This window comes from Podarcis vaucheri (assembly GCF_965113315.1).
Source record: "Podarcis vaucheri genome assembly, chromosome: 5".
NCBI classification, from domain to species: Eukaryota; Metazoa; Chordata; class Lepidosauria; order Squamata; family Lacertidae; genus Podarcis; species Podarcis vaucheri.
The window spans coordinates 35,957,284-35,975,217 of NC_138763.1; the positions used below are offsets into that span (position 1 = coordinate 35,957,284).

At 41.6% G+C, this 17,934-nt stretch overlaps 2 protein-coding genes and 1 long non-coding RNA gene across 5 annotated transcripts in view; 1 reads left to right on the top strand and 2 right to left on the bottom strand.

The window, feature by feature from the left end:
- Positions 1-206: 206 nt before the first annotated feature.
- On the bottom strand, positions 207-6,701 carry GPR55 (G protein-coupled receptor 55). Of its 2 annotated transcripts, none has more exons than XM_082221932.1 (2): positions 6,359-6,701; positions 207-1,561 (listed from the first exon to the last, which is right to left on the bottom strand). In XM_082221932.1, exon 2 carries the CDS (start codon positions 1,547-1,549, stop codon positions 617-619), a length of 933 nt encoding a protein of 310 aa, XP_082078058.1. In that variant the 5' UTR covers positions 1,550-1,561; positions 6,359-6,701; the 3' UTR covers positions 207-616. The 2 variants fall into 2 exon arrangements, with proteins under 2 accessions (XP_082078058.1, XP_082078059.1); XM_082221933.1 differs by lacking the exon at positions 6,359-6,701 and adding an exon at positions 2,106-2,193.
- Positions 2,684-17,934, top strand: part of LOC309532059 — a 78,561-nt gene continuing 63,310 nt past the window's right edge. Inside the window, exon 1 of the long non-coding RNA XR_014219566.1 lies at positions 2,684-2,771. This is a non-coding gene — a long non-coding RNA (uncharacterized lncRNA). The remainder of the gene's footprint in view (positions 2,772-17,934) is intronic.
- On the bottom strand, positions 10,207-16,581 carry LOC309531964 (tubulin alpha-3 chain). 2 transcript variants are annotated; one of them, XM_082221859.1, is made up of 5 exons: positions 16,427-16,581; positions 15,305-15,527; positions 14,914-15,062; positions 12,886-13,566; positions 10,207-10,912 (listed from the first exon to the last, which is right to left on the bottom strand). In XM_082221859.1, exons 1-5 carry the CDS (start codon positions 16,427-16,429, stop codon positions 10,616-10,618), a joined length of 1,353 nt encoding a protein of 450 aa, XP_082077985.1. In that variant the 5' UTR covers positions 16,430-16,581; the 3' UTR covers positions 10,207-10,615. The 2 variants fall into 2 exon arrangements, with proteins under 2 accessions (XP_082077985.1, XP_082077986.1); XM_082221860.1 differs by lacking the exon at positions 16,427-16,581 and adding an exon at positions 16,055-16,184.

The following is a 17,934-nucleotide window of genomic DNA, read 5'->3' on the forward strand; positions in this document are numbered from 1 at the left end:
CATCAGTCTTTCCGTCTTGTAATTATGAAACCAAAGTCGTAAACCAAAAGAGAATGGAAGCTGCTGAATCATATTTCCAAGTAAAGTAAATGTTCTGCAAACGTAAAGCCCACCATGCACCTTCCTGTCCAAAGCATTACAATTTTGCAACGTAAGAGAAAGCTTTCTGAAATGCAGAAAACTGCCTGAATTGGCTGTGCTTACTGGTAAAAACACGGGAGTAACATCATTACAGCCAATGGATTTATATCAATATTAAATGACAAAAACCAGTACAATAATAGAGAAATCAGTTACCTGTAAATTCAAATGCTGTATGGGTTTGGGGACAACTGCTACCTTACCACAGTCCTCATTGTGGGCCCTGGTTTGATTTCCATGAAATTCTGAACATAATGTGATTTAATTGTCACACACAAGTCTGGATGTCCCTCTCACACAGTTTGTTTTATTTATTTAGGAACTGAAATGCCACTTTTCAAAACACGGTTTTCTCAAGGTAGCTTATAATTAACATCATATGACATGAATTTAAGCACACTTCAGCAAAATTGTTCCAAGGGGAGAAATTTCCGCTTCACAACTGCACATCCAAAATGGCTGCTCACCAAATACTTTAGTCAATGGTACTTGCTTGTGTATTCTTTTCTGTTGAGGCAAATTTCATAAACTCCTTTAAGATGAAATAGTAGTAGATACCATCCAGGAAGCAGTTGAGATTAGCCCAGCACAGGCTGATCTGAACAAATGAGCGAATAATCTGCCGGCAATCATCCAGTATTTGGTTCTTCACAAGATAATATAACACCAGGGCCACATGCAAAGGGGTGAAGCAGACAAGAAACGTAGTCAGGTTTGCTGTGATAATATTGATGGATTTGCTCCTGTTTGTGAGGGGCTCACCAGGCGTTTGGTTCCTTCGCAGGCATACAATGATCCGGACCGTACAGAAGATCATAGCTGTCATGCAAACAAGAAAAGCTGTTTCCAGGGTGATAAACAAGATGGTGTTTTTCCAAATACTTCCGGAAAAGCCATAGAAGCAGGGGCCTCCATGTTGGTGAAGTTGATACGTATATGCTGTTCCTGCCCACACCCCAGCTGAGATGACAAGACAAGTTGTGGCTGCTTTCTTGGGAGATCTTAGGGTCATGGCGGCAAATGGGTGCAATATAGCAATGTATCTATCTACACATATGCATGTGGAGGTTAAGATGCTTCCATACATGTTCACAAAATACAAGCTTTCCAGGAAGGAGCAAAAGGCACCCCCGAGATCCCACTCGCTTTTGTGATAGGAAATTATCTTAAAGGGAAGAGCAAAGAGCATCAAGGTATCAAAAACCATCAGTGATGCCATGTAGATAATGGGTTCTGTCCATTGCCTGATCTTGCGGCAGGCAAACCACATTGCCATTCCGTTGAACAGCAATCCCAGGATGAATGTGGGAATGTATACAGCAAGTTGGAAGCGTTCCACATGAGGTGGAATGGGGAGGCTTGTGTTCCCTTGACTAGAACAGTTGGCTTGAAGGCTGCTTGTTTCCATCAGTTCAGTTTCCTTCAAAAAAGAGACAATGAGGCTATTGAGGCGTCGGCTACTGGATGATAGTTTAAAGAACGAGTCAATTGGTCAGTGCCCCCCACCCACCCCCATTCAAAACCCATCTGAACCATGAGCTCATTCCATCAGGGAATCCATTTTCTTTCAATCTCCCATGAGGTAACAATAAGGTAAAGGTAAAGGGACCCCTGACCATTAGGTCCAGTCGTGACCGACTCTGGGGTTGCGGCGCTCATCTCGCTTTATTGGCCGAGGGAGCCGGCGTACAGCTTCCGGGTCCTGTGGCCAGCATGACTAAGCTGCTTCTGGCGAACCAGAGCAGCGCACGGAAACGCCGTTTACCTTCCCGCCAGAGCGGTACCTATTTATCTACTTGCACTTGAGGTGCTTTCGAACTGCTAGGTTGGCAGGAGCAGGGACCGAGCAATGGGAGCTCACCCTGTCACGAGGATTTGAACTGCCAACCATCTGATTGGCAAGTCCTAGGCTCTGTGGTTTAACCCACAGCGCCACCCGCGTCCCCGGAGGTAACAATACTCACCTACAATATTAGAGTTGCTGTAAGGATTGAACACTTAGGAGTAGTGGAGGAGACCAACCTGGTTTGTCTGAGCCATTAGCAGGGTCAAATCCCACCTTTGTCACTTCCACTCATGTAGGCTGGGTGTGGCCCTGCAATAGGACACCAATGTGTTTGATAGCACCGCAGTAACGCTTTGAGTCTTAGCATTCATATTGGTCCTACTGCAAAATCAACTAAATCATATCATAGTTAAGGACTTCTCTAATCAACCTGGGTCAATTAGTATATGTTCTTCATTCTCCCATTGAAATGCTGCTGTGATGCGGATGTGAACGTAAATTTTATGCCACAGCACTCAGTGAAGCAGGCAGAAGGTACCATTCAAACTCCGAATAAATTATGAAGAAGTAGCTAAAGCTGCCTCCTCCATACAACTGGAAGCTAAAATAAAATAATAATAATTAACTCAACGGGAACTGCAACCAGATGAAGACAAACAACTGAGAGAAGTAGGCAGTGGAGAGGAAGACAGAAGTCGAAGAAGGCGACTGGCAGCAAATGAATAGAAAGGGAAGAAAAACAAGATGGAAGAAGACACCTGCAAAAAAAGGAAGACGCAACAACAGCAAAAGCAACACAGAGATGACTTCCTCTCTGCCTGACGTCTCATTGAAACTACCAGCTGTAAGTTTGAGATCTATAACCAAAACAGGAAAGAAATGAGATCTATGAGATCTATAACCAAAACAGGCAAGAACTCGGCTATTCTTCTCTTATTTTTTTTTTGCAATATAACCATGTAAAACATTTCTGTTTCTGTGGGGGAGGGGTTAGTGCTTATGTTCCCCGACGTCATCTTAGCTCATGAGCATCTGATTCATGAAAAAAGAAGCAAACTATTCCACTCTCAGCTATAGGTGCCGGGAAGGTTGTGGCATTTTTGTCAGTATTCTCAGCATTTGCCATTTCACATTTTAAGCTCATTGATGTACGAGGATGCTCTGCATGTGTTATGTTCCCTTGGAACCTGGCTGCTAGAATTTTATTTTATTTTTGTTATGTTTTAGGAGCTGAAATGTGACCTTGAAGTGTGCTGTGGAATACGGTGCTTGGTGATTTATTTATTTATTTTTTAATTTGCTGCTGAACAAGGATGTGACCTTGAGCTGCGTTTCAAAACCACCTTAGCTTTAGCTAAGTATTGTTGTTTTCTTCAAAAGAAGCCATGGCAGACTCTTTAACTAGTGCCTTGTTGTGAGACTCATTGAGAATCCCCTGTAAGCTGCCTTGACTTCCACGATGGAGAAAGGCCATTAATATTCCAATAATATTCCATTAATATTTGACTTCCGTCACCAAACTGGGCCCCCCCAGGTGAATTCCAACTCTGGTAAGCCTGAGCCAATGATTCTGCTGGCAAAGGCTGACTTACATAATAAGTACCTATAAAACCCTATACAGTTCAATGCAAAACTACTTGAAGGACTGTCTCCTCATATGTAAATCTGCTCATCCTTTAAGATTTGGTATTGCATCCTTCTTGTGTGTCTATCGCCTTCTGAGGCAAGATTTGTGACAGATATAACAGGGTTTTTGTTGTTGTTGTGCCCCCCCCCCCAAATCTATGGAAAACTCTTGCCTCCAATGGTGTTCTTCTGGCAACTGAAATGATTCAGTTGATTCTGTTGCTGTTTGCTTCTTTAATTAAATAATTAAATAAATTTATAGCCTGCCGTTGCTCCCTAAGGGTGCCAGTGTATTAATTATTGGCGTTGCTCTTCGCATTTTTTGCTTTCTGCTGTTGTTCTTGGTTTGAAAATCTGTTGCTTTTACATTTGCTGCTTGGAGGCAGGGGAAAGTGGAATGTGCGTTAAATTACATAAAATAATTATTCCTATCTAATTCTTATAAAATTGGTCTATTTTGGACTTGTTACCACGAAACACGGTGCCAGCAACTAACTTAGATGGATATAAACAGGCATGATACAAATTTATGGAGGACAGGGCAGGCATTGATTACTAGTAGTGATGAATCAGAGTTCATATGGGTCTGATTGCCAGCTGTTGGGAACAGGCTGCTGAATCTGATGGACCCTTAGTCTAATCCAGCAGGGCTCTCTTCATGTTCTTATACAGGTTGTTTGAATAGACTTTTATGTTTTTATACTTTCTACAACATGCTTAATATTAAGCGCAAAAGTAAAGTGTCATTTGCATCTGTCTGTCTCAAGAGACAACTGAGTGCACCTCCAGGGGTGAAGTCAAACTGCTGCATTAGCAGCACCAAAGTGACCTCCTCAGGGCGCAATCCTGGCAGGGTGTATGGAGGTCCAGGGCTGCCCGGATGACAAGACCTCCGTCTCAGCCTTGCTGATGTGGTCCAAAGGGAAGCAGAGCCACACATTTGGCGCCAGCTTGGCTGCAGAGATACTGGAAGGAGGCGTACAAGGCGCCATTCAACCGTCTTATGTAATAAAAGTAAATAAAATTATGGTATTAAGTGAACACGCTATGAAGTCCTAAAAGCTATACAACAGAAAAAGGTATAAATTGAATGTATTATTTGCTGCCGAGACGAGATTACATAACAACCAGGTAACATGGCTCACTTGGTCGAGCATGAGACTCTTAATCTCAGGTTCGTGGGTTTCATTCCCACGTTGGGCAAAAGATTCCTGCATTGCAGGGGGTTGGACTAGATTATTCTTGTGGATCCTTCCAATTCTACAGTTCTGTGATTCCATAATGCACCCCAAAACAAGACAGGAAAACATTTTTCAGTCAAGACATAAAGAGGAAAGTGCAAAACACTGCTCTTTCTGGTAATGGGCGGGTGTCATTTCCTTGAAGAGGATTTATGCAGGAGTAACTTAGGCACAGGAAAGGGATGTGGGTGGCGCTGTGGGTTAAACCACAGAGCCTAGGGCTTGCTGATCAGAAGGACAGCGGTTCGAATCCGCACGACGGGGTGAGCTCCCGTTGCTCGGTTCCTGCTCCCGTCAACCTAGCGGTTCGAAAGCACGTCAAAAGTGCAAGTAGATAAATAGGTACCGCTCTGGTGGGAAGGTAAATGGTGTCTCTGTGCGCTGCTCTGGTTTGCCAGAAGCAGCTTAGTCATGCTGGCCACATGACCCAGAAGCTGTATGCCAGCTCCCTCGGCCAATAAAGCGAGATGAGCACCGCAACCCCAGAGTTGTCCACGACTGGACCTAATGGTCAGGGGTCCCTTTACCTTTACCTTTTTAACTAGGCACAGGCGACCACCAGTAACCATGGTCTAAATGCCAATGCCTACTACAACTGAGATCATCTTTGTTAGTTCCACCAGCTCAAGTCAGTCAGTATTCAGGATGGTGGAATGGGATGGCTAGGTTCAGGCTGCTCACACACCATACATTTAAAACACATGACTTCCCACTAAGAATCCTGAGAACAGTATTTAACCCTCACAGAGCTACAGCTCCCATCAGGCTTAAACAAACTACAGTTCCCCAGATCCTTTGAGGGAAGCTATGTGCTTTAAATGGTGTGTGCACTGCCTCACTCCCCACCTTACAAACAGATGGGCATCACTCTCAAAGCTGATAGTGTCAGCCGTCTGATTACGGCTCTACATGCAGCTTCCGATACACACACAAAGCACATTTTGTACTCAGGCCAAGGAATAAATGCTCCTTCAAGTATGCTATGCTATGCACATGCACACAAACACACAGATGAGTTGCACGAGTATGATAGTTAAAGGACCCCTGGGCGGCTAAGTCCAGTCAAAGGTGACTATGGGGTGCGCTGCTCATCTTGCTTCAGGCTGAGGGAGCCAGCGTTTGTCCACAGACAGCTTTCTGGGTCATGTGGCCAGCATGACTGAACCGCTTCTGGAGCAACGGGACACCGTGACGAGTGCCAGAGTGCACGGAAATGCTGTTTAACTTCCCGCCACAGTGGTACCTATTTATTTGCTTGCACTGGCATGCTTCTGAACTGCTAAGTTGGCAGAAGCATGGACAGAGCAACAGGAGCTCACCCTGTCGTACAGATTTGAACCGCCGACCTTCCAATCGGCAAGCCCAAGAGGCTCAGTGGTTTAGACCACAGCACCACCCGCGTCCCTTAGTTGTACAAGTATTTTCCAGGGTCTGCCATATCCAGTACTGAGGACTACATGAGATGGCTTGCTGGATCTAGACAGATTATTAGCCAAACTGGAGATAAAGCATTGCAAATTTAAAATCCTAGATGCGATCAGTACTTAAAGCTCATAGAACTTACCCCCAAACTCACTCTCCATAAAACCAGCCAGAACACTGGATGTTACTCAGTGAATCAACAGTAGGTCCTTCTTTACAAAGCCTTTCCTGGAGCAGAATAAACACCAGATCCCAAATGCAAATACTAGCTTCCTCTTATTGATGTTCTTAAAACAAACACGTGCCTGCACACTACTTAATTAGCTGGGGCCATCATTTGCGAAAAGCTGCAGCTCTATTCTGTCTACTCCAGCCAACGTTCTCAACTCTCATTATTTGAACTTCTCAGCCTTCTGACGTAGTTTTTAAAGGTATTTGCATACGACGCTCCACTTTTTACTATGTGGCAAACCTGTAGCAGAGGAAATGGTATTTATAAGTCATAACTGGCTTTATTTAGCAACCTGCGTGACAAGCTTCATGATTAGGGAATAGGATTATGTTTATTTGAAACCACTCGAGAGACACCGTACTGTAGCATATACTGTAGCATAACCCAGGCTTTGACATTGATTTTTATATTGCACTGAACTGAAACAGCGGCATCGCCACTTAACCTATTGTTGTAAATAATTAGCTAATGAACTGCTGGAAAAGAAGAAAGCATGCAGTATAGAGTGCTACTCTTTTACACTTGCAGGTCACTACTGGACATGGTTCAAAAATGATTCTTGGCACCCTATGGAATAGGGCTAGATCTGTAGTGCATTGTTTGTATACTTCTTTTAAAAACCAGCCCACAACTGGGATAACTATTTTAGAGCTCCCAAAGAAGGGCTACATTTGATTTTAAGAAAAAGTGAATGATATGCACGACCATGTTTTTATAACCTTCCCCAGCTTACTGCCACATTTACAGAATGAGATGTCAGTGTATTTGGTGCGAATGAGATTAGTCTGCTCATTCTACAAGTTTCGTTGAAGATGAAATCAAAATATAGTTGTGAGTTTTACTTCTGAGTAAGAAAGTTTCTAATTTACTTTGAGCAATCATTAAAGTCATTTATAAAACATGACCTTCAGTTCCAGGAAACTTGCACGTTATGAGTCATCTGCTGTTTTCCCCACGCTGTATAGTACAAGAGGGCAGACTATGACAGAATCATCCAGTACATATGTGGATTGAATATTCATCATAAGGCAATGTCAGAATTGAAAATAGTAAGAATTTAACATCTTAATGTATGTCACTTAATACATTTTAAAATATGAATTGATGGACAAACAGGCTGTGCATATGCCTATAGCAAAAACAGCACCAGTGATATTATTTCTTCCTGATCACCTATGAAAATCCAAACTCAAAATGAAGTACATTTAACTTTACTAGACCCATCAAGATGTATAGTGTCAACTTGTACATATATGGTTTGTGAAAATGCTGTTAGTTACTAGTGAGCAGGATTTTCTGCTCAACAAAGTAGTTGCTTCTACTAAATACTAGGGACACTGCCTTCTGAATAGTTTATAGCCTTTAATTAAAACTCATTAGATACTAAATTTCTCTCAGCTGTGTTCATGAGGATACTTTCAAGATATTCTCGATAGCTGTTCTACATACTCAGTCATCTCCTGGTTTTTAATTGCTTTATTAGCCATACTTCAACAATGCTTAGCTGCAGGTAACCTCAGAAAACCACTTTCATCATTTGATTAAAATGAGCTTTCACAGAGCAAATATGGGATAGAATTTTCATTTGCAGAGGCAGCTCATTCATAATCAGAATGATCAAGAAATGAGAAAACAATGGTCATGCACAGGTTAACTTGGCTTTAGTGTTGGAATTGCTTCTATCTCTCTTTTGTAGACCTACTACTTCCTTAACAATTAAGTTCAATTGGCCTTTCCAATAATTATGCTGAAATCAATTCCCATTATGCTGGTTGACTATCATTTCTTCTACTTTATTCATTTTCCTCTTCTAACATACTGATTTTAACTTTTCAACTGCTGTCTCTTTTGGAACAATCCTTTTTATTAGCATTTTTCCTCCACTCCACATTTCCAATTTATTTGCTTTATGGCTAAAAGGAGGCAAGTTAATACTTTGAAATTAGACCACTCCCATTTGACAACACCTTTGAAAACTAAAACTGGGCTCTTCACAATACCTTTGCCACATAGTACTCATAGAAACCTTAAGCTCTTGCAGTTGTTCTGATGCTGCACTCTTATTGATACAAGGAATCAAGTCACTGTTATCCAATTAAGCTTATGTGGGCTGAATAGCCCCAAATCTGGAAGTTTGTCTGCAAAATAAGATGTATGACCTTAACAACTCCATTGATGGTTAGTACCTGCCACCCCAGGGTCATTCCAGGGCCCAAGTGATCAAAATCTTTAGAATTCAGCTGCTGAAATAGAAGGGCCCTCCTTCAATGTCTTCAAGACCCCAGATGGCTGCTGAGACCTTCCTAGCCCTGAGAATGGGAGAGGCTATTTCTCAATCCAACAGAAAATTACCCACTCACAGGTCAACCCTGATACTATCTCAGCAATAATAGCTAATGCATACAGAAATAAGGTGCTGGCATATGCATTCCATAAACCTTTGGCCATCCCGTATCATTTACCCACATCTCATACGGCATTGCATCCAACCCTAAATCTGTTTTATGGTTCAAGGCCGTTAAGTATTCCGTGGCCGCAGGCTCATTCATTCCTACCCATTGTTCAAATAATTGCAAATGTTAAAGCTCATTTTTACAGGACAAGGGATAAATACAAGCAAGCTCTATTCATACTAACTGGAGGCTAGAAAAGTATTCAAATGTTGTAAAAAATGCAACCCAAGCTTAATTGTAAACTTAACATTGAGAGCATTGCAATTTTGAATGAATGTGCAAATATAAAATAGCACCCATTCTTCAAATTTAACAGCATTTTCTATTATAATGAATCTTAATAAAAGTCTTTGGATTCCCAACAATAAAGACAAACACACAGGCTGCCATTGTTACTTATCACAATTACCCCTGCAACCAGTCAAAATGTTTCGGTTGCAGGTTTTGCATAGCAGGGACACGAGATCTAGAATCAGCTTTAATACGCAACCATGTTTAATGACTTGAGTGCCTATATGCTATTGCTGCTTAAGATTGTAGTATGTACTTAAAGGTAAAGGTACCCCTGCCCATACGGGCCAGTCGTGTCCAACTCTAGGGTTGTGCGCCCATCTCACTTAAGAGGCCGGGGGCCAGCGCTGTCCGGAGACACTTCTGGGTCACGTGGCCAGCGTGACGAAGCTGCTCTGGCGAGCCAGCACCAGCGCAGCACACGGAAACACCATTTACCTTCCCGCTAGAAAGTGGTACCTATTTATCTACTTGCACTTAGGGGTGCTTTCGAACTGCTAGGTGGGCAGGAGCTGGGACCGAAAGACGAGAGCTCACCCCACCACGGGGATTCGAACCACGCCGACCATGTGATCGGCAAGCCCTAGGCACTGTGGTTTTTACCCACAGCAGCACCTCAGAGTAAAACACAGTGAATTTTGCTTCTAATACAGAATGGCATTGCACATGAACTGGAAGCTACTTCATGCTATGATCCAGTTTCTTAAGTCACAAATACTATTCTTTGGTACGACTCCAAACCTTTGTAAAGGACTCGACTGCCTGAAAAGATGGGTTTATATTCCCTTTCTCAATGTATTGCTTGCATTTTGTCTTTTTAAAATTTACATGGACAGATTACATAGTTTTTCTACCTAAGCTTTAAGGATACTTTCACGAGGTACTATTTCCAGTTGGTTCTGGAAATGTCCTGTATAAGGAGGAACATGACACCATTATCAGGTTCTATTAAACCATAGGATAGGAAACAGAAACTTTAAAAAAAAGAAATAACGGAAGATATACATACATTCATTCATTCATGTTTCTTTATTTAACACAAAGCTCAATGTGCACAATGATATCCCCATGTGATTTTCATTATAAAGACATGTCTGCTAAGATTTAGGATCCTGTAACGTATTAGTATGATTCTTTTCAATATAAATTTTTCATTTTTCAGGTTTTCAAGATCGTTGCAAAAGGAATGCAAGGGGGAAGGGAGAATAGATCTTCAAATCTAGGAGGCAGTATATAGCATTTCTGACAGAAACTTTATTTTATACTTTTCTCAGAATATATTTATAACTATTCTAAGAAAGATTTTAAAGCTATTTTAAATGATTAAACGAAACTGCTAGAACGCTTAAATGTTTATTTGAAACAGAACAAGTGAACTGAAGTATGAAAATATTTTCAAATAATCATCTGACATTACTTTTTTCTAATACTCTTCCCCTTCTTCAGCTTCAGCTTCCACAGAATCAACACCCACTTCTTCATAATCTTTCTCAAGGGCAGCTAGATCTTCACGAGCTTCAGAAAATTCTCCTTCCTCCATACCTTCTCCAACATACCAATGCACAAAGGCTCGCTTAGCATACATCAGGTCAAATTTATGGTCAAGACGAGCCCAAGCTTCTGCAATGGCAGTTGTATTACTTAACATACACACAGCACGTTGCACCTTGGCCAGATCCCCTCCTGGCACAACAGTAGGAGGCTGGTAGTTAATGCCCACCTAGAAGAAAAATGAAAGTTTAATTATGTTTCCCTATAGCACAATGCTCCACCACCCACATTCAAGGGAATCATTGCAGGGCTTATGAGTTTTGCTTTTTCCTTAATTCCATTACAGCAGGCAAGGACATCACAGAAAGAAAATTAGAGGTGAACTGAATATTAAGCAACTTGAACAAGACAATCAGGTAGGTAAGAATATAAAAAATGTGTATGTATCTATTCTCCACTATGTCCTGAGGTTCTGCTTCTACACCATAGGGAGGGATGGACGAATGGGTTTGTGGGCAATCATGAGGATCCCACTGTGAGCAGACTGTACTTTTGACCCGGGGGTTGTGTGTATCAATAAAACGATAAAACTACACAGGATTAACATTCAGAATGCAGTCATCATTAAGTTATATTTCAGCCAAGAAAGCCCTCTGGGTATAAGGCAGTATATAAATTCAAATAATAATAGTAATAATACTGTTAAATATATGGTTAACTTATTAATATCTTAGGATCACATTCTTTGGCATACACAAAGATCACAAAATCTACCAGGAAAGGGCAAACTATTTAAAAGTCTCTCTATCTAGTTATGTCCCCCCCCAAATGCTAAACAAATACTTTAAAAACGATAGGCAAACCCTACTTCTTAAAACCTACATTATTCCAATTCTGAAAATCAGTAAAAGCAATGACAAGCGCTGTTCCATCTGGTCACCTATTTGAGGGAATGGAGAAAACTGGACCTCCTTCCTTGCCCAAATGTCTTTGTTCCGCAGAGTAAAAATCTGCAGCCCATTTCTATATGAGCTATCTGGTTAAGGGGTGATTTCTGTTACATACTTTTTTATTTTACTTTTAATAGGTTAGTTGATGTGGCGTAGCAAACAGTTGTTCTTTAATCAAGGAGACTTGTACTCAAATCCCAAACTATGCTATGAAGCTTATTTTCAGGGTAGCTACAATCTCTCTGCCTACACTACTTTATAAGGCTGTGAGAATAAAATGCAATGCCACTATATACAGTGGTACCTCGGGTTAAGAACTTAATTCGTTCTATTCTTAACCTGAAGTACCATTTTAGCTAATGGGGCCTCCCACTGCTGCTGCCACGCGATTTTGGTTCTCATCCTGAAGCAAAGTTCTTAACCCGCGGTACTATTTCTGGGTTAGTGGAGTCTGTAACCTGAAGCGTCTGTAACCCAAAGTACCACTGTATAGTGCTCTGAGTACTCTGGGTAAAAGGGAAAATAAAAAATAGAAACAATAATAATAGTCCTTAGCTAGAAGATTTTTAAAGGAAAAATCTCACCCTTTAATATTCTACTTTGAGAGCTTAATGATGATAGGAAATGCTAACTGCCACAAATTAGTAAAAAAGTGGTACGACCATGTACTTTCCAAACTGCTGGATATCTTGTGCCTCTTAGTGACAAACAAGAAATGTAATTTACATGAATTTAATATTGCTGGGATATCTAAAATGCACTTGCATATCATACACTTGCACTGAATACTGCATACTCTCCCATTTGGATTACGAAGCATATCATGCACTTGCACTGAATACTGCATACTCTCCCATTTGGATTACGAAGCACGGCACATGTGCCTGCCTCTAAAAAGTATCTGGAAATCTTTGGAATTCAATACAACTATGTGACAAAGATCGCTCTGAAAGAATGAAAGGGGCCTCATAAATGAACACATGTACCCTGTCATTTTAGACTGAGGCCTGCATCTTCAAGAAACTTTTAAAACCGTATTTGATTAGTGCAGCATTTTCTATGAACTAATTTGACTAATTTCACTTTCAAAATTACGAATGCACTGTTAAAATGGCAAATGTGAAAACAACTACCTATTAGTTGTTAATTTACAACAGATTAAAAATGAACTTATGGACAGCTTGTGCACCATGAAAACCATCTATAAATGGCTGAAAGGTTCTGTAAATTCACTTAAAATGCTTTAAAATACCTTGAATCCAGTTGGACACCAATCCACAAACTGAATGGTACGCTTTGTCTTGATAGTTGCAATAGCTGCATTGACATCTTTTGGGACAACATCACCTCTGTATAACATGCAGCAGGCCATATATTTGCCATGGCGAGGGTCACACTTTACCATCTGGTTGGCTGGCTCAAAACATGCATTAGTAATTTCAGCGACAGACAACTGCTCATGGTATGCCTTTTCAGCTGAGATGACAGGTGCGTATGTTGCCAAAGGAAAATGGATTCGTGGGTATGGGACAAGATTTGTCTGAAATTCTGTCAGATCTACATTCAGAGCACCATCAAAACGGAGTGAAGCCGTGATAGATGAAACAATTTGGCCAATGAGACGATTTAGGTTGGTGTAAGTGGGACGTTCAATGTCAAGATTGCGTCGACATATATCATAAATAGCTTCATTATCTACCATGAAGGCACAGTCAGAATGCTCCAATGTTGTGTGTGTAGTAAGGATAGAATTATAAGGCTCTACTACAGCAGTAGATACCTGTGGAGCTGGGTAAATAGCAAACTCCAATTTGGACTTTTTGCCATAATCAACTGACAGTCTTTCCATGAGTAAAGATGCAAATCCAGAGCCAGTGCCTCCTCCGAAACTATGAAAAATAAGGAAACCCTGAAGACCTGTGCACAAATCAGCCTAGAAGAAAAAGACAGCAAGCAAAACATTAGTATTCTAAGTGTGTACTTAATGTACAAATCATTCCTAGAAATCACTTGTTTTCACTGTGTGCATTTAAAATATTTGGCTAATTAAAAATTTCCTTCCATTTTTCTTAAAAAGTCTTAAAATCTAATGATCCTAGACTTATTTAATGTTGTCTGATTATTTCATGAAATATGCTGTTTTGATGTTTGATAAAGCTAAGCAGTAGTTCAGTATTGCATTCTACACTAGTAAGTTCTATTTAGTATAGAACTAATAAGTCAACTTAAATTATTTTCAGTGGGTCTACAAAGATGTTTAATGTTGGATACAATGCATTGAATTTAATAAGTAGTAAAATGAAATCTTTAGTACATTTTACTTGAAATCAAAGACTTCTAGAAAAATATTAAAAAATGGTATGTGTAAACAAAAGAGAATTTATTTATATATCTACAGTGGCGCCCCACAAGACAAAAACTCGCTAGACGAAAGGGTTTTTCGGTTTTGCGTTGCTTCGCTAGACGAATTTCCCTATGGGCTTGCTTCGCAAGACGAAAACGTCTTGCGCTTTTTTTAAAAAGCCGCTTGAAGAGGCGCAGTTGCGACGGACCGTGCTTCGCAAGACGAAAAACATCGCAAGACGAAAAGACTCGCGGAACGAATTATTTTCGTCTTGCGAGGCACCACTGTATTTCAGATAACATAGTTGCCTTGGATAAAATTAGCTTGTTACTGGTGTATGCCCCCCCCCCATCTAAGACACAAAAATGACTTCTAATTATTTATGTGGTCAGTTACAGTGCATGGCTTTGGGAATACTTTTTAATGTGCAATAAATAACCAATTTTCCTGTCTTTGTTAAGTCTACTAAATCTATTTCAATCACCTTTAAACTCTATTCTGACACAATAAAATCATACCTTTAAGATTAAGGACCTAAACCAGAACATGGGAAGTCTGTACATACCAAAATCCTGTGAACATAGAAGATCCCTATGCAATACTCATGTGTTGATATTTTATTGCTCTCTGTACAAGTGTATGTGTTACAAAAACCTACTCACTTACAGTAGTTCTATAGCTGTCTGTGCAGATGGTCAAATTAATTCAAGATTGATGGGTCTTTACTTGTAAGTTAAGTTTGTATAAAGATGGGAGGTGGTAAGGAGGGTGTGATTAGCAATTTGGTTGCGTGTGTCCTTTGGATTTATGGCCTGTTAATGATACTTTCCATTTAAATGTACTCTCCTATTTTCATAATAGAATATTTTTTTCTGACTAGTTTGAAAGGTAGCGAAATAGGTTGGTGTCTGTTCTTAGTTTTCTACTAAAACTTACCAGTTTGCGAATGCGATCCAGCACTAAATCAACAATCTCTTTTCCTATGGTATAGTGGCCTCGGGCATAATTGTTGGCAGCATCTTCTTTTCCAGTAATAAGTTGCTCAGGATGAAATAACTGCCTATAAGTGCCTGTACGCACTTCATCTATAAAAAATTATAAAGAATCTTGTAAACCATTCCTATTTCACCTTGGCCTGATGCATTTAGCCTTAAAACATTATGCATGAAATGGTAAAAACAGATAGCTTGCCACAAAACTATTTTGTAAAATCTGTATTGCTAAAGTTAATATTAATCTATAATAACTCTAATATAATGCTCAAAACTGCAATATAGTCTATTTAACACTAGCAATTTCATACATCAGAAAGCAGCAATATACCTACCAACCACAGTTGGCTCAAGGTCCACAAAGACAGCTCTAGGCACATGCTTGCCAGCTCCAGTTTCACTAAAAAAAGTGTTGAAAGAATCATCACCACCTCCTATGGTCTTGTCACTTGGCATCTGACCATCAGGTTGGATTCCATGTTCAAGACAATACAGCTCCCAGCAAGCATTACCAATCTGAACACCAGCCTGTCCAACATGGATAGATATACACTCACGCTGTTAAAAAAACAACAAAACAAAGACACACAGAAGAGTGAAAATTAGTTTGCTCTTTTGTAAACGACTCGAGAATTTTTTTTAAAAAAATTGTACCATCACAGATACCAAAGACTCTTTTTTTAAAGCGGCTCTCTTTTCAAACACACCACTATCTCAGCCTAGATAATCTATTTAATGGAATATCCGAGGCCTGTTTAACTAACACTTTCAAAGAGGAATGTATTTCTCTTACCTCCCATATGATCCAATCAAGTTTTACTTATGCACTCCTTACCTGTCATCTTTCACAGCATTTTGCCGTAATCTGGCCCCTACGCACTTCCCAAACGGTTAATAATTACAGTGCATTCCCTCCCGACCACGGTCCCCTTTCGCCCTTCTCCACGATTTCATGCCAGGATAACCTGTTTTACATTTCAACACCGACTTATCCCACTGTGGGCATGATTCAAAGGAAAGCGACCGCTTTCACGCCTCCTCGCCACCCTTCAATAGCAAAACCACAATATTCCACCGCTCCCCACCATGGCGAATCTGAGGCGAAGCGACGGTCAGCCCTCGCGCTGCTCTCGGCCCTGAGGAAAGACCGCCAACGGCGCGAAGCCAACCGACTCTCTCGGCAAGACTCGCGCCTTTCGGGGTCACGCGGCCGCTCTCCATTGGCTGCCGGAACCGCCGCTCGCTCCCTCGTGCTCGCGCGCCACGAGTCGGCCGGCCTTCGCCGCGCACGATGCGGGAGACCTCGGGTTTCCGTCTCCCCGCTCGCCATAGGGCCCTGCTTACCACCCTCTTACCCCGAGCTCACGGCCCCCGTCCGAACACCCTCAGCCGAAGGGGTTCAACACCCGCCATGCCGTCCCTCCTAAAGCCCCACCACAGAAACCCCCGCTCCCTACCATGGCGCCTCGCGGAGATGACGAGTTTCACGGACACCGGTGGAGCGTTCTGCGCCCTACCCCGTCTGAGACTAACGTCAATTGTTCAGCCGTTGGGGGCAACGGCCTCTCTCGCGCCCCTTTCGGTCGCCCTACTGATGCCCTATTGGCGGAGGCTGCTCCGCTTTTGCACGCTGATTGGTTGAACGGGGCCTTCTCCGACTCGGGGTGGTTGTGGCCTGATATGATGGGGGTGGTTGTGGGGCGGAGGGAAGCGTGACACTTTAGGCGGGAAACATTTTCGCTTCTGGGGGGAGGGGTGGGGAGCTAAATGGATCGTCGGAACCCCATGTCAACAAAAGCATCCTTCTACAATATGGGGGGGGGGGGAAATGCACTTTTGTCACTCACTGTCAAGTGTGAAAACTGCATGCTTTTCACACATAATTGAAATGTGTGAAGTAGCCCATGATTGTGGATTGCGAAGCGCATTGAAAACAGACGTCTACCCTCTCCAAACTTTGAATTAACCAACTGCCCTTTATAACTTTATCGTCTTTGAAGGCTGCAGCCTTATATGCACTTTAGGTCCAGTTGCGGATGACTCTAGGGTTGCGCGCTCATCTCGCCCTATAGGCCAAGGGAGCCAGCATTTGTCCGCAGACAGCTTCCGGATCATGTGGCCAGCATGACCAAGCTGCTTCTGGCGAACCAGAGCAGCGCACGGAAATGTCGTTTACCTACCCGCCAGAGTGGTACCTATTTATCTACTTGCACTTTGACGTGCTTTCAAACTGCTAGGTGGGCAGGAGCAGGGACAGAGCAACAGGAGTTCACCCCATCACGGGGATTCGAAGCGCTGACCTTCTGATCTGCAAGCCCTAGGCTCTGTGGTTTAGACCACAACGTCACCCGCGTCCCTATATGCACTTACTAGGGAGTAAATTCAACTGAACAAAGCAGTGAACATGTACATATGATTACAGTATATTGCTTTTCACAAAAATATGGCTCAAAGCAACTGAGAAACTCAGAAATGAACCACTTAGAAAACAGCAAAAAACAAGTATACAGAAAAAACAACAAAAGACTAGGTCTATCAGGCCTCTTCTTCTTGAGTTGCTCTCCTGGGAGCAACCATTTTATCAATCCGCCTCTAGGAGGGATAGAAAGCTAAGTTCACTCCCCACTACAAAACGACCACTATCCCAAAAACATAATGTACCGCAGTACAATTGTGTTGTAAAATATCACCATTCTCATTTAAAATTAATACAGAAGCTTCCAAAATGCACAATGAAATGTATATGTTTTAGCTAATGAGCAACATTATTCAGAAAGAAAACCACCCAACAGTGCCATCGTGTGGGAAATCTTATCTGTCATTTGAAATCCTGTGTTTCTTAACTGTCTTAAACAGTTTCTGTACTTGCCACAAGGAGGAAGCAGAACCCACATTTAGAAAAGCTGCATATCATTTAAAGAATGGTTTAAGAAAGTAAAGGTAAATAAGTTTTCAGCATTTGTAA